The 13,919-nt window shown below is 41.4% G+C and overlaps 1 protein-coding gene across 3 annotated transcripts in view; it reads right to left on the bottom strand.

Annotated features, from left to right (window-relative positions):
- LOC134531657 (G1/S-specific cyclin-D2-like) overlaps positions 1-13,919 on the bottom strand; it is a 68,522-nt gene that overhangs the window by 8,070 nt on the left and 46,533 nt on the right. For 2 of the 3 annotated variants that reach the window (XM_063367428.1, XM_063367429.1), the window contains exon 4: positions 339-484. In XM_063367428.1, coding sequence (XP_063223498.1) covers positions 339-484 — 146 coding nt within the window. Of the gene's footprint in view, positions 1-279; positions 485-13,919 lie in introns of all 3 variants that reach the window. The other variant, XM_063367430.1, reaches the window with a different exon arrangement.

Below are 13,919 nucleotides of genomic sequence, written 5' to 3'. Positions count from 1 at the left end.
CATGTGAAAGGCCAAAAATCTTACAATCAATATCAATAGTATATAAAATGCAAAAGCATACATTAAAAATTAACTGGTTCACTAATAGAACAACAATATAACTGTTGCTTCAAACATCAACAAACAATATTATTACGAAAATTTTATTTCAATTTTTCTAAAGTGTTTAATTCGTGCACCTTAAAACTGTGAATGATAATTACAAAACAAAATTTGACCACCAATTGATTGTGCACAATGTTGTGATTGAATGAACTTGGATAGGAAGCACAACTGTACCCGTACGTGTCCAGTGATAAATGCTGCTATGGAGCACGCCACTCCAGCTCGGGGCTCACCTTCTCGATGCCGGTGATGGCGTGCAGGCGATTCAGCAGCTGGCCAAGGCTGCAGCCCGTCTTGGACGGCCAGTCCAGGCCTGCCAACGCCGCCGCCAGACTCGCCGCCGCGATCATGCTCGGCAGGTACACCAGGAACGAGTGGTCTGCAACAACGGCCGCACTGCTACTCGACTGTGGTGGCTACACTGCACTGCTTTCCGGCTCGTCACATTATGTTCTGCAGCGCAACGGGTGGCCACTTCTGCATTAAGTACATGTTAAGTGTGTGAAGCCATTTTTACCCCCCTTCAGCTTATTGTTGTGCCATATTAGTTATACACCCGAAAATTGGCTAAGTGTAGTGTTTTAAGTTTTAGAAACAGTTTTAAATTACCTTTTTTTTTAAATGAAAGTAACTTTGGTAATGACAGACATTCTAATTCATACTTGCTAACCATCAGAGGCGTACTCTCAGCTTTTTAACCGGGGTGGCAAGGCATACCAGGGTCTGGGGGTATGGAATGCCTTTACGTGTAAAGGGGAGCGGGGATACTAGCATTATATTGTTAGTTTTTTAAGTTTTTTCCAAGCTATTTTCACAAAAAAAAAGATTTAACATTCTCTATTTACCCTAAAAGAATAATTCTTAATTGCTTTAATCAATAGCCAAACCATTTGTTAAGTAGATATCATCGACACATAACTCAAGAGTATGCCGGCTCGGGTTCGATACCAACCAGAACCTTTTTTTCTTCACATTTGTTTTTATTATTTCTCACAATATTAAACAATTAATTACAGAAATTATTGAAAGTAATTATATACTCTGCTTTTTTATTTATTATCAGAAGAAACATTTATTTATTTCCATTTTCCAATAAAATAATATGTTTATATGACAAATCGCTGCAGACACGTAGTTAGATGCTGTTCACAACTGTAGAGACTGTTACAAACTGTAGGAAACAATGTACAGTAATGGCCGACTACAGGATGTGGAACACCTGCCAGGGCCATGTGCTCTGAAGCCACGAAGGAGATTAAAAAAAGGGATCAAATGGGGATATAATGACAACAAACCGTCACTTTTGGAAGACAAATGTTTAAATCACAAACCATGCTTGACAGTAAATACAATTCAAAAATGTATCAGTTAAAACATTTCCTATTTAAATATATTAATTAACTAAATTAAAGAATATTATACTAAATTAATCATATTCATTTTAAATATATATTTTAACTGTTTAAATATATTTAATTTTTGTGATTAATTTATTAATTTTGCAATAAATAAAAATAATTATAATGTACAAAAAAATTGTTCCCAATGGGCACCGAACACAAGCCAGCAGATTATCGGGACAAAGCGTCTAACCGCTATACCACTAACTTATTAAAATTGTGGAAAAGTTATATTTTAAATTATACTTAAAAAAAAAAAATTTCTCTCGTTTCCTAGGGCTCACTCAGGCAAGATATTTCGACGATGTAAGGGGTTTCTATTTCTACTCTACTTCTGCTACTACTCACAGTTTTAGCCAAATTGGTGAGCCGACTACAACCCTTCCTTCGTTAGATTAAAAAGAATTTCTGGATTTAAAATCACCTTTGAAAAAATGCCACTTGCTGTAAGATTAAGATGCATATAAAATGAATACTCTTGATTTAAATACGCTCTTAGCATTTAAAAAATGCTTTCTTATGGGAAATCTCGGTCTGTTTGGGTTCCCAATAACACTCAAACATTTAGCTGACAATTACGGAAAATGTACAAGTTATTGCTATGCATGAAACCCCTAAAAAGCTACCAATTAACTTTTAAAAAACCTAAACTTTTAAGCTTTTTAAAACGAAACACAGTTTTAAAAAATATTCCCACTTTTATACTAAACTCCCATTTAACACAATGTTAACAATGGGTTCCACTACTAGGGCCGTTAGTTCGCAGGCCACCGCGAGCTACACTAAGAGGACGGAGAAAAGGGTAAGTTACCAGACTTACCTATCTTATGACCTTGACCAGCATGATAAATTAACGAAAATGCATTTTAAAATGACATGTAGTTTCTACACCTGCCGCTAGAATACACTGGTGGCACGTACAAGTTTTTTGCTCACCACCCCTCACAGAGCGCACCACGTCGTAAATATTCATCACTTTTTCATAACGTGCCTAAAAAAAGTATAACTTCAAATAGAACATAAAGTATTAAAGCATAGTTGTACTATTATAAATTTTTATTTTTAATACCTATTCGAATTCATGGGTAGTCATTTCCTAATAAATGTAATTAATTTTATTTTAAGTGAAAAAGAATGTATAGACCTACCTAGTATAAAATTATCCAATGGACTGAGCTATATATTTAATAATATTATAGCAACAATATAAACAAATAAAATGTATTCATTTATTTGCTTTAAAGCAAAACTTGTATAATCAAGTAATGTGTTATTAAAAGTTGGGAACAATTCTCCCCCATGACGAAATTTGAACCATGTTCCGTGAGGTCTTCAAGCAGCCACTCTACCGTCAATGCAACCAAGCTTGCTGAGGGTCCATATCCATAAGGAGAATGAGCATTATAACATTGTAATGGAAGTGTCCTTAAAACTTTTAAAAACTTGTGATTAATGATTAATATGACTATTTTTACTATTGCTATGTTATGAGTATATTTATAAAAGTGACTACATACGGGTAGTGTTCATACATGTGGGTCCGCCATTTTTCTGTGAAAATTTCGTTATATGGTGTGCACGCATAGTAGAAATTCACCGTCATAATTTTTTTTTGTAACGCGCCTAAACAAGTATAACTTCAAAAACGCTACGGCACTACTACTTGACCATATTAGTTATTAATTACTACACATATAAGAAGGTCTACATTTCAGATTACCTCTGTATATTTGGTGACAGGAAAGACTGTCAACGGTGATTCCAAACTGTTTAGACTAGCTGGAATGGAGTATAGACGTTAGACTCGCGAGATAGGTCAGCGATATCAGCCGGCGACTACACTGCCCACTAAAACAAAGTACATCTGTGAACCTACTCTTACAACTGAAGTCAGCACAGGAGCCCATAAACCACCCGAGATGCGCAACAGCTTGCTGCCCCCCCCCCCCCCCCCCCCAACAAAGCCTACTGCCGGGCACATGAGTGAAGTGAGAGCAACAGTTTTGTGTTTAACAAACCTTGTCTTTTAATTCTCCCTACAAAGTAATGTTAATCGTCCGGAGAAAAAAAAAACCTCAAGCATGTGTCGTTTGTCTTGTAATGGCTTCGCAGCTTTTTTTTTTTTTTTTTTACCAGAGGTACCTACCCCACGAAGCCTTATGAATCAAACACCACTACTACCCACTCCCTAAAAAAAATCCACTTAAGGACAGGTGATTCCTCCCCTATGAAAATATATATTGTTACTGTACATATTTGTATATAGTGGTGCAGATGTTACCGTTTGAACAATTTGCGGAACGTAACATACCTTACCAACCAACCTAATGACCACGAAATGACTGAGGATGAAATGACGAGCATTGTTGACGTCAGTGCGGAATACTGTTCAAATTCCTAGGCCATCACTAGTGGAGCCGGCGGCCAGCCGCGCAACAATGGCCGCCCGCAGGCGTGCCAACCCCGCGCAGGCCCCTCGCGGCCAGACGGTGCCCTCCGCGCCGACCTTGGAATCCACTAGCTGCTCGCGACGTGCTAAAAAGGAACAAAGTTCCCGCGGCACGACTTTCCCCGCCGCCGGCACAGCCGCGCGCCGAGACAGTCAACGGCTTGTTTGCCAGCGGGATAGTCAGAAACGTGCGTCATGGCGGATGTGGATGGTGTGCTTTCTGCGGGAAGGTTATGAAATCTGATAGCACTTCGTGTGCCTGGCTTTCAGTTCAGACTTCATTTTAACAAAAACGCGTTCCTGAACAAACGCGCACGGCGCGGTTCGCATCGCTGTGCCGTGGACTGAGACATCGGCCGGTCTTTTTTGCCATCCCGCTGCAGCAAGCACTGCGCACGCACGCCTCAAATACCAGCATGTAAAAAAAATAAAATTATATATACTCAATTTCCAATCACCTGTGCACGATGTTCGTTTTAACGAGACCTGAAATTATAAAACTACTCTTCGAAAGCGCTGTAGGTCAGTAAGTATACGCTATGCATGTCGGGTAACTTCGAGCAATCGTAAACAGAGATAGGTGGTGGCGTTCGTTAATTCCAAGTGTTCAGATTAGTTGGCGTGAATGTACTGTACGTGATGAACAGCTTCTTTTCCAGGTCTTACAAAATTCGTTTATTAGGCCTACTGATCAGAAGCGGTAAGTACTTCAATAGTTGTTTCCTCAAGTATAATAATAATTCTGGTCATGGGAGACGGATAAACCCCCCCACCCCTCCTAATATCGTGGGATGAATGCCCGTTTTAAATCTTGGGCATTTCAAAATTAACGTTTTCTGCTAGCGGGCTGCTCTGTTTGATAATTAGAGGAACATATTTATTTTTGTATCTTTTCGAAAATTATTTTAAAATAAAATATAAAAAATATAAAAAACTTTTGATTGTCTACAGAATCACAAACAGATTCTCCGGTATTGTTACAGAGTGAGTCTCATCCATTATTTCTTGTGTGACACAAAAATTTGAACATTAGTTACGTATAGTCATAGCTACAGATGTGGCGCAATTTACTGCGAGAGAATACAATGGATTTTAAAGAACAAAATCACTACTATTCGTATCTAGATGTAGTCACTTTTTGATATAAAATTGAATTAGAAGGAAAAAAAGTGGTAGGTCGTACAACGTTATATAGCCGCAGGACTGTCTAAAATACCGACTCATGCAATTACGACTGCCATGATTAGTCACTAGGCGGTGACAACTACGAGACTAAAAAAAATTAAAACTTAGCTCCTGTTTTGACGCAGCATTATATATATATATATAGTTTGGTAGCAACGTATGTACAAAAATACTTGTACAAATAGATGTATATCAAAAATTTATCTATGCTGCAACACTGCTGCTTGAGGTCAAGATGGAACTCAGTGATTTATTTTCATGATATTTTCACAATCTTTTGCAATGTATCTGCAGAAATATGGTTAATTATTGTCTTTCGCGTGGCTAAATATCTCTAACTGTAAAATAAACATATTGTCATGTCACAAGGAAAATTATTAACAAGCTTTAACTATAATTTCTACATTAACGAGTAATGAAAACAATGAACAGCTGATTATGAATAGTTCAGTGAGGTCTTGCGTATTACTGTAAAATAAATTCCTTCTAAACAAATACTGTCTTCAGCAGGAGTTTTATTCACATAAATTTACGTAACTGAATTCACAAATGTTGTAAAAACGAATGCAAAGCCACGGTTGCCTGGAATTATTTTTTATGTCATTCGTTTCTTTGGTTTTCCTGCACAACCTAAACTCTTGAAAGTTTCATTGCACACTGCTAGTTTGCGACTGGTTGTTGCAAGGTTTACGAAAGCAGTATTCCCGCCAGCGCTACAACCAAGGACTGCGCGTATCGGGGCTTTTCAGTCTTGTTTTACTTGTTTGTACAGGAAAAATAAAATTTGATTGGCATGTAAATTAAAGTACTGATCAATGCCAATTTCAATTAATTATTGCGTATTAGAAAACTTTTCTAGTATTTCATTGCCACACATAATTACGCGATTCCACCGGATTGTAAACGTAAGCATTTATAAACTGACCCGAGAGTAATTTATCTATCAGGGAAGCATATTAAAATTTCGAAAGATTAATTAGCAAAACAATCATCGAGTTGGCTAAAAAATTTGTTTGAAAAGAGTTAATTTTTAAAATTTTCCGGGAAAGGGCGCTTCATAAAAGTAAATCTGGAGCCACGTTAAAACATCGTAAGTACGGTGCATCACGGTGCAGAATGTTCGTGGATAAGGACAGGAGAAATCAGCTGAATATATCTGAACTGCTCTCACTGTTTGTTCACGGTGTATCTAGACGACTCTGGAAGTATCCAATCGCAGACAAGCCAGTTGAGACGGCTCACAAGTCAGCAAGCAACCAACGACCATGCAGAATAATACTTTGTAATCTATACTGGAGGTGAGTGAGCTCGAGGTGTTTGTAAGCTGTCAGCAGGCACGCTCGGAGCCCTGGAGGAATGTCGCCGGCCGCGAGCTGCTGGCGAGGGCGTTGACCCGGCGTGCAGTGCGTCACGTGTGCACTCAAGGTAAGCCCGGCAGTCCTCGCTTCAGGCGCTCGCCAACATCACGTAGGCAATGCCACGTGTTTCTTTACATTTCATCATACAACTAACTCGCTTTTGCTGAATTTGTTAACTTTCTGAAGTGAAACTTCTTTGGGCGCAATGGGAGTAAAAATCTCAAGGCCGAATTTTAATGCAACGTTTTTGTGAAACATTGTCGCGAAACGTTCTGACGCTAAAAGATTGCGGACGGTGCAGAGAACTCGTCGAACCCCGTTCACTAGAGCGGACTCCGCGTGGCGGCGTTACGGCTCAGGTTGAACCCTGCCATGCTGAAGGGATAGGCGAAAATGCGTCGTTGAGCGGTTGGGGGAAGGGGGGGGATAATGTAAACGTTAAAAACTACTATTCCAGCCACGGGTGAAAAATGGTATTTGCAGGTCGGTGTAAAATTATTGTAAATATTATCTGTAATATAAATACGGCTACGTAAATTTGTGTTGTGCTTTAATATCGTAACCGAGACTGTTTTACCAGGAGAGCTATCCCTGGATCCCGTTGTCGCCTTCCCTTCTGTTGACTTGTACTTGCTGCAACTTGATCCTGTGGTTCTCCAGAGCCTTAGGAATATAGCGTAGCCGAAGCTGTTTTACAAAAAGGCAGGGTATGTTCAGTTTCAGTACGTTACGGTCAGGGCAAAGACTGTTTTCCACCCTAATTGGTATTCCATTCCAAGTGGATATTGTTAAATTTTTTTTCTTCTATATTAGGGTAGATGATGGTACCGGGCACGGACGTGGTAACGGGGGTAGGTGTGGCAACACTGGTGGCCGTGTGTTCCCACGCCCGGGCCGCAAGAAGCCGGCGCCCCAAGGCCGCGACACACGCCGACCACGGCAGTCCGCCCCGCCCCGCCCCGCCCTAGCCAACCAGGGGGAAGGAATGCAGGACGTGTCAACGGCTCGACACCGCAGGGACCAACATCGCCCGACCGATCTCCGTGCTTTCCTTCTGTGCACACACGCTTATCCAATATCATTCGTCCGTTACTGATTGTTCGCACCTCGCATTTTTCCCGCGTGTAACTCCGGACTTGTAAATCAAGTATCTCGCCCTAGTGCGATCAAAATATTAGAGTTATTAGTAGCAGCAATGAGTGCAGGTCCAAGAGGTACCTCGGGCCGTTTTTTACTTTTGTGTGGACCTAATATTTTGAAGAACGGTTTTACCTGAGGGGAGGGTGGATAAGAGAAGCTCCCAGAAGAAAGAATGCTCCCGGAAAAAAATAAACCCTTGAAATAAACATTCGCAAACCAAGAACTTCAATTTCGACGATAATTTTTAATTGATTTTTAATAATAGTACGAATGTGACGTTATTGAAGTCCAGATAAACACTGTTTAAGATAATATAATTGAGTATGATTCTACAACAGAGTGACAAGCATTGCACTTGACAGGTGCTACGGCGATGGAAGGGCTGTGACGTCACAGCGGCGCCTGCACGCGCTAGCAGTTAGCGACTGGCGCTCGGGGAGGGGTGAATGAGGGGGGGGGGGGGTCAGCTCCACACTCTTCGCGCTGACTGTAGCCGACACCGGCGCCGGGAACCCCCACACAGCACCGGGGCGACGCACGCAATAAAACATCAGCTACAGGAACAAGCACCGACCCAACGAGGGCAGGTAGCCCGAGCCTCAGCAGTCCCAGGGGAGCACGAGGGTTACAACTCGCGCCACGCCTTTTCCACTGTTTGCAAATAAAACAAAAAATTTGTTGTGATACGCCGTTCCTGTATTCCTCGCGGGAATAAGAAGAAAACGCCTCTAGTTGTATTTTAAGAGCGCCGTGTAGTAAAAAAACGTACGCACTAACTATGGAAACGTGAAACGACCCTCATCTCCTGTGCACTGTTGCGATAAAAATGCACGCATAAAGCCCCATTGCCACAGAACCTTTTTTTTTTTTTAAGTAGATTGTCTTTCAGTGCTCGCACAGAGATGTGTAAACACCTAACATCGGTAACGAGTAAGTTCACGTGTTCTCATGCTGCAAATACCAAACTCGTTCACTACATTTAATGTAGAATTCTTTAAAAGAATGCCGAGCTGATAAATATACACGCAAAATGTGTTTTTCAACTACATTTTAACTACGCGAATCATACGCAGCTAGAATTCGCTACCGGAGCAGCTACGTCGACTATCGAATCATTCCATCTGCAGACAAAAATTTTTAACAATATAATGAAACTCCTCTGATAAAAACGTAAAAATAATTTAAAGAAAAAAAAACTAAACCCCAGTTTTGGACCTGATTTTCGACAAGGAATGTTAATTCCTTCTATGCGACGTCCGTTCCATTTTTTTTTTTTAATTATTTCTATCAAAGCCGTATACCGAGAGTTAAGATGTTAAATAAAAATATAAAAAAATCTGCTGGCCTGAGCACAAGGCAAAATTTTTTTCGTCGCTGTAAAACGTTTAATGATGTGCTGGAGATGGTGTGGCATCTCAAATGCTCGCTTTCGCTGTCTCCCTGGCTCGCCAACCACGCGTGGTGCGTCCTTCCCTTGTGCCTGCCAGGTCACGTGGCGCAGTAACACCGCGTAGCTGTAGGTCTGGCGGGCGCCAGTCATAGAGGCGAAGGTACGCTCGGTGAGAGGCTGTGGGTCGACCTTGTGTTCGTCCTCCCGGTGCAAGGTCACGCGCGACGCCTACTTTCTCTTTAAAAAAAAAAGGTTTAACAATCGTTTCGGGGTATATTTTGGCCACCAGGCTAGACTTCACAGCCCTACTCGCGCTCCAGGGATGGCTAACTGTTGATTGGCTGCCGAGTGCGCTTGAACGCCAGATCGACGGCCGGTGGCAGGGCAGATAGGAACAGCCAGTGGCGTAGCCAGGATTTGTGTATGGGGGGTGTTAAGAAGCATGCCGCCCCCTCCCCCCCCCCTGTATTAGAGCGGGAGGTCCGGGGGTCCTCCCCCGGGAAAATTTGGATTTCAAGGTGTAAAATAGTGCTATTTTAGCAGTTTTCGGTACTTAAATTTAAATATTGTAATGGTAAATTTTTTATTAATTTTAATATGAAATTTGTTTGAGTGATGAATAAGAAATTAAATATTTGGCTTTAAGGGGGGGGGGGGGGTTGAACCCCTTACCCCCCCCCCCCCCCGGCTGCGCCCCTGGGAACAGCTGTTGGCAGGGCGGCGCACCGGAATCTCTGGCGGGACGGTCACACCGCAGCGCCGGACGGAATGCCACGTAGAGGCATGCTTTCGCGACGGGCCTGCGCCGCGCCAGCTGCTACCACGGCTGGCGCGCCAGGTCGGCGACCCCCGCGCCAGCGCAGCTACAGTCCTCGCCGCAAACATCCGCCACTCGCCTCGCGACCCAACACTCAGCAGTGTGTGTGCTGACGTTTCACTGATCAAACACCTTTTTATAAGCTGTCGTGCTAGAGTTTTTCACATCATGGCAGAACGACCCCACCATAGTGGACCTTCTCCGGCCACATTCTCAAAGCAAAATATAGCAAGACTTACAAATTAGAAATTTAACTAAAATTATTTAAGACCAATTCCAGTAAACGAGTTCTACTTGGAAAATGAAAGTTCTTTGCAAGATAGATTAAGTCAGCAATAATCCTGGTTCACGCCCATATAGTTCTGTAGCAACAAAAACTGCTGTGAACACTGTAACCTGGAACGCAAAATGTATTTTCTGGACGTGAGTTGTTTTCTGCTGGGAGTCAGGACACGGAAGTAACATCCTGGCTTGGAGTCAGTTTGAAGGTCTGTACAGCAGCCGTGTGCAGTCAGGATCTGTACAGCAGCCGTGTGCAGTCAGGATCAGGACTACTCAAGCCCCGCGCCGAGACCAACTGTCCACCGTCACGCCATCACTGTAGCCTGTCCGCGGTCATGACCGAACACTCGTCCACGTACTTAGCTCTGACCTCAGCTACGTGTCGACCTCACGTTACTGTAGTGTGCCCTGCCTGGAATCCCACCCCAGCGCCTCGCAGTTGCCAGGTCAGTGGCGTGGCAGGACAGCTTCTGGAGAGGGGAGCGTGCCCGCGCTTTCTATCCCGCGATAATCGTGGTTGAAATTAGGTCTTTAAGCTTATTTCGGTACTATAAAATGTGTGTTCATCTGACACAATTTAAAAGATAAAACATGTGCGTTTTTTCTATCTTCTATGGATATTCATTTTGCTCGATTAATTCAGTCTTACCTGATCGCAACAGTTGCTGAATGGTTAATATTTTACCGAAGACCTATCAAAATAAGAACCCTCTCCCCGTAAATCAAAGAGTAGTGTTCGTTAGTTCCACAGCCTGTCTCGCAGACCAACATGGCGGCGCGATGTGGTGCCTCATGCCTCACCGTCTGCCAGGGCTGTTTCCTTGCGACTCACTTCCACCGCCATGTTGCATTTTAGGGTTTGCACCCCACGAAGAAATATTTCGAAAATGGGTCTGTAGAAGTAAGTCGTTTGCAACGCCCAGCCATGGGAACACAATGGGCTTTTGGTTTGGTGACCATGATCCGGTAATACAAAATGTTAAAACGTGAATATCTGTCAGCCCTTAAAAACAAAATACTGTGAAGATTAAGTCTGTCGCCCAAATTAATAACAGATGTAATGTGCATTGCTTATATAGAGAAACATTCGCAGGACGTGCGATATATGGTAATGACGCCGTGTAAGTGCAACCACCCGACATGGCGGGCGCAGCAAAGGCCTAACGACGAGCCTCCGCGAGACTGAAGCGGCGACCACTCACTTTGCTTCTTTAAACACCCGTACAAGAGCTCCCGCACTTGCAACAAGGTGACATATTGAGGGCGATATTTCATTGCCACGCCGACATCTAAACCTTAAAGACAAAAAAAATGTGTTGGGACTAACATTTTGATTTCAAAACACTGATGCACTTGTAATGCCACCTTCTCGCTCTCAAGTGATTTCTCAACCCTGATGATGCCTGTCGCAATGCACGCCGAAACGTCGACGCGGACCAACCTCTGAAGCCAGTACAATAGCTGCGAGAGCCTGCAAGTTTTCTTTACGGAAAAAAACGTAAAACAATTACACCTGGCAGTTTCACTACCAGTGACCTTGCAAATAAACTGGTTCCTGAGATTCGGCCAGATAAAAGAAACTGTGAAATGACTATTTTTACGACTTTTTGAAAGTCCTAACCACTTCGTTATTTGCAACTTTGACCTCCTCCGTGCGGGCAACACAGCGACCTTTTCCCGCAGCAGAACTCCACACTCAGTCAACTTTGACCTCCTCCGTGCGGGCAACACAGCGACCTTTTCCCGCAGCAGAACTCCACACTCAGTCGTGTAGGCTGACCACTCACCAGTCACACCCCGAGTCGCGGGATGCTGGACTTGTGACGACCAATCACGAGCCAGCGGCGAGGCATGCCGGTACAGTTCCGAGAGAAACGTAGCACAGCATGCAACGCTGGCCTTGTGTCGGGCGTCCCGTCTACGACACAACTTTTAGTTCATGTTTGTCGACACTAAGAGACAGGAGATCTTTGTCGTTTCTTTCCGCGACAGGCTACAATGCAAAACATCCACCTCTGGTATACTTCTGTGACGAAATCATGACGATAAATTGCCTACCTGCAAATTAAAGTTTTTTTCTCCGAAATGCACTCCTCTTGTTCAACCTTACGACGTTATTTTTTATAAAAGTAAAATATATAATATACTACCTACTTGAAGTCTGCTTATTTAATCAAACAAAATCGAGAAATAAATTCCCGTGAAGACATCAAAATGCATTCAAAAGTTCATCAATAATTGTCATTGCCAATTTTTAATCCTATAAGATATGCTTGGTACGCTTCTAAAATTTCAGAAGATAGATAATTAGTTTTGAATGTTAATGAAGTATGTTTTCCAAACAGATCTACTTCAACAACGTTGTTCGTGTAAAAAATAATCTTTATTAATTGTGCAAGAAGCCAAAATGTACAATGTTTTTTTATAATTATCGCCCAGGTTCTTGTTTGCAAGACAAAATAACTATATGAATAAAATTTGTTAATGAAAAATCTAACTTTTTAAATATTATAAGCCAAATTTATATCCATTATTATTTTATATTTGAAAAACTGAATATCAGTAATTTAAATATAAATTAATATCTGATTAATAAAATCTTTATTATTTAAAATATCTGTAAACAGTAATACCTAAAAAGAATTATTGTGAGAGAGTCTTCCAGTACACACCAGTGGTGTGTAAACATCTAACCTCAGTAACGAGCAAATTCATGTGTTCTCATGTTGTTCATGCTGCAAATAAACTTATAATACGAAACTCGCACACGAAATTTAAAGTAGTATTCTTTAAAACAATGCCGTAAGTACGTGTTAAATACAATGATCAATAAAATATTCGCTTTTCAAGTAGGTACATAACAAAATTTCTAGACGCCAATCACACACATTCTGCACCCGCCGGTAGAATTCGCTGCCTGAATCGCAACCGTGGCCTGCCACCATTATGCACAGATAGCAGCACGGCTCCGATAAAATAGATAAAAAAAAAATACTAAACCCCAATTTGGACCTGATTTTTCGACAAGGAATTTTATTAAAATACTACCCAATTGGTTAAAATTCACTACATTAATACTATAAAGTTTCCACACATGTAAGAAGTTATACTTATATGGCATTACTAAAATATTTACATGAAACGTTTTAAAATACATATTATAACACAAAGTATATGTATATTTGTTTTTGCTTAAACAACTGAAATCAGAACATTTGTTTTTGCTTAATGACTGAAATCAGTATCAATACTTCCTACACACCAGCCTTAGCATTATTGAGCTGATTTAACCTTATTATTATATTATAATTTATAAAGTTACTAAAAAGTTGCTACACGTGGGTCCGCCATTTTTGTCCCACATTTCCGTTCCATTTTCACGAAATCACTCCTACCAAATGCTGTATACCAAGAACTAAGATGATACTAATAAAAAGATTTAATTGTTAAAAAAAAAGTAACCGTCACCCAAAATCGAAACCCGAGCGTCTGGACAGCAAGTTCTCTATACCAAATAGGCCGTTACCCCGTTGGCCAGAGCCAAACATACCTAGTCTACAAACTGTGCTTAGATGTTCAAAGGCATTTTATTTTCCAGAATGGGATGGCCAGTGCGCTTGGGTGAATACCTAAGGTATACTACTACTAGTACGCCGAGTTCATCCCGAAGTGAATTTCCCAAGTCGTGCCCTCTCAATTTTACAACATATTTTGGCTTTTTCTTACTTCCCAACCAAAAGATTTTCTCGTATTATTAAAAATTATTATTTTTCCTTAGCTTGCTATAATCACA

Source organism: Bacillus rossius, chromosome 5 (assembly GCF_032445375.1).
Source record: "Bacillus rossius redtenbacheri isolate Brsri chromosome 5, Brsri_v3, whole genome shotgun sequence".
Classification (NCBI taxonomy): domain Eukaryota; kingdom Metazoa; phylum Arthropoda; class Insecta; order Phasmatodea; family Bacillidae; genus Bacillus; species Bacillus rossius.
The sequence above is the reverse complement of the archived record's forward strand: the minus strand, read 5'-3'. Positions and strand labels throughout refer to the sequence as shown.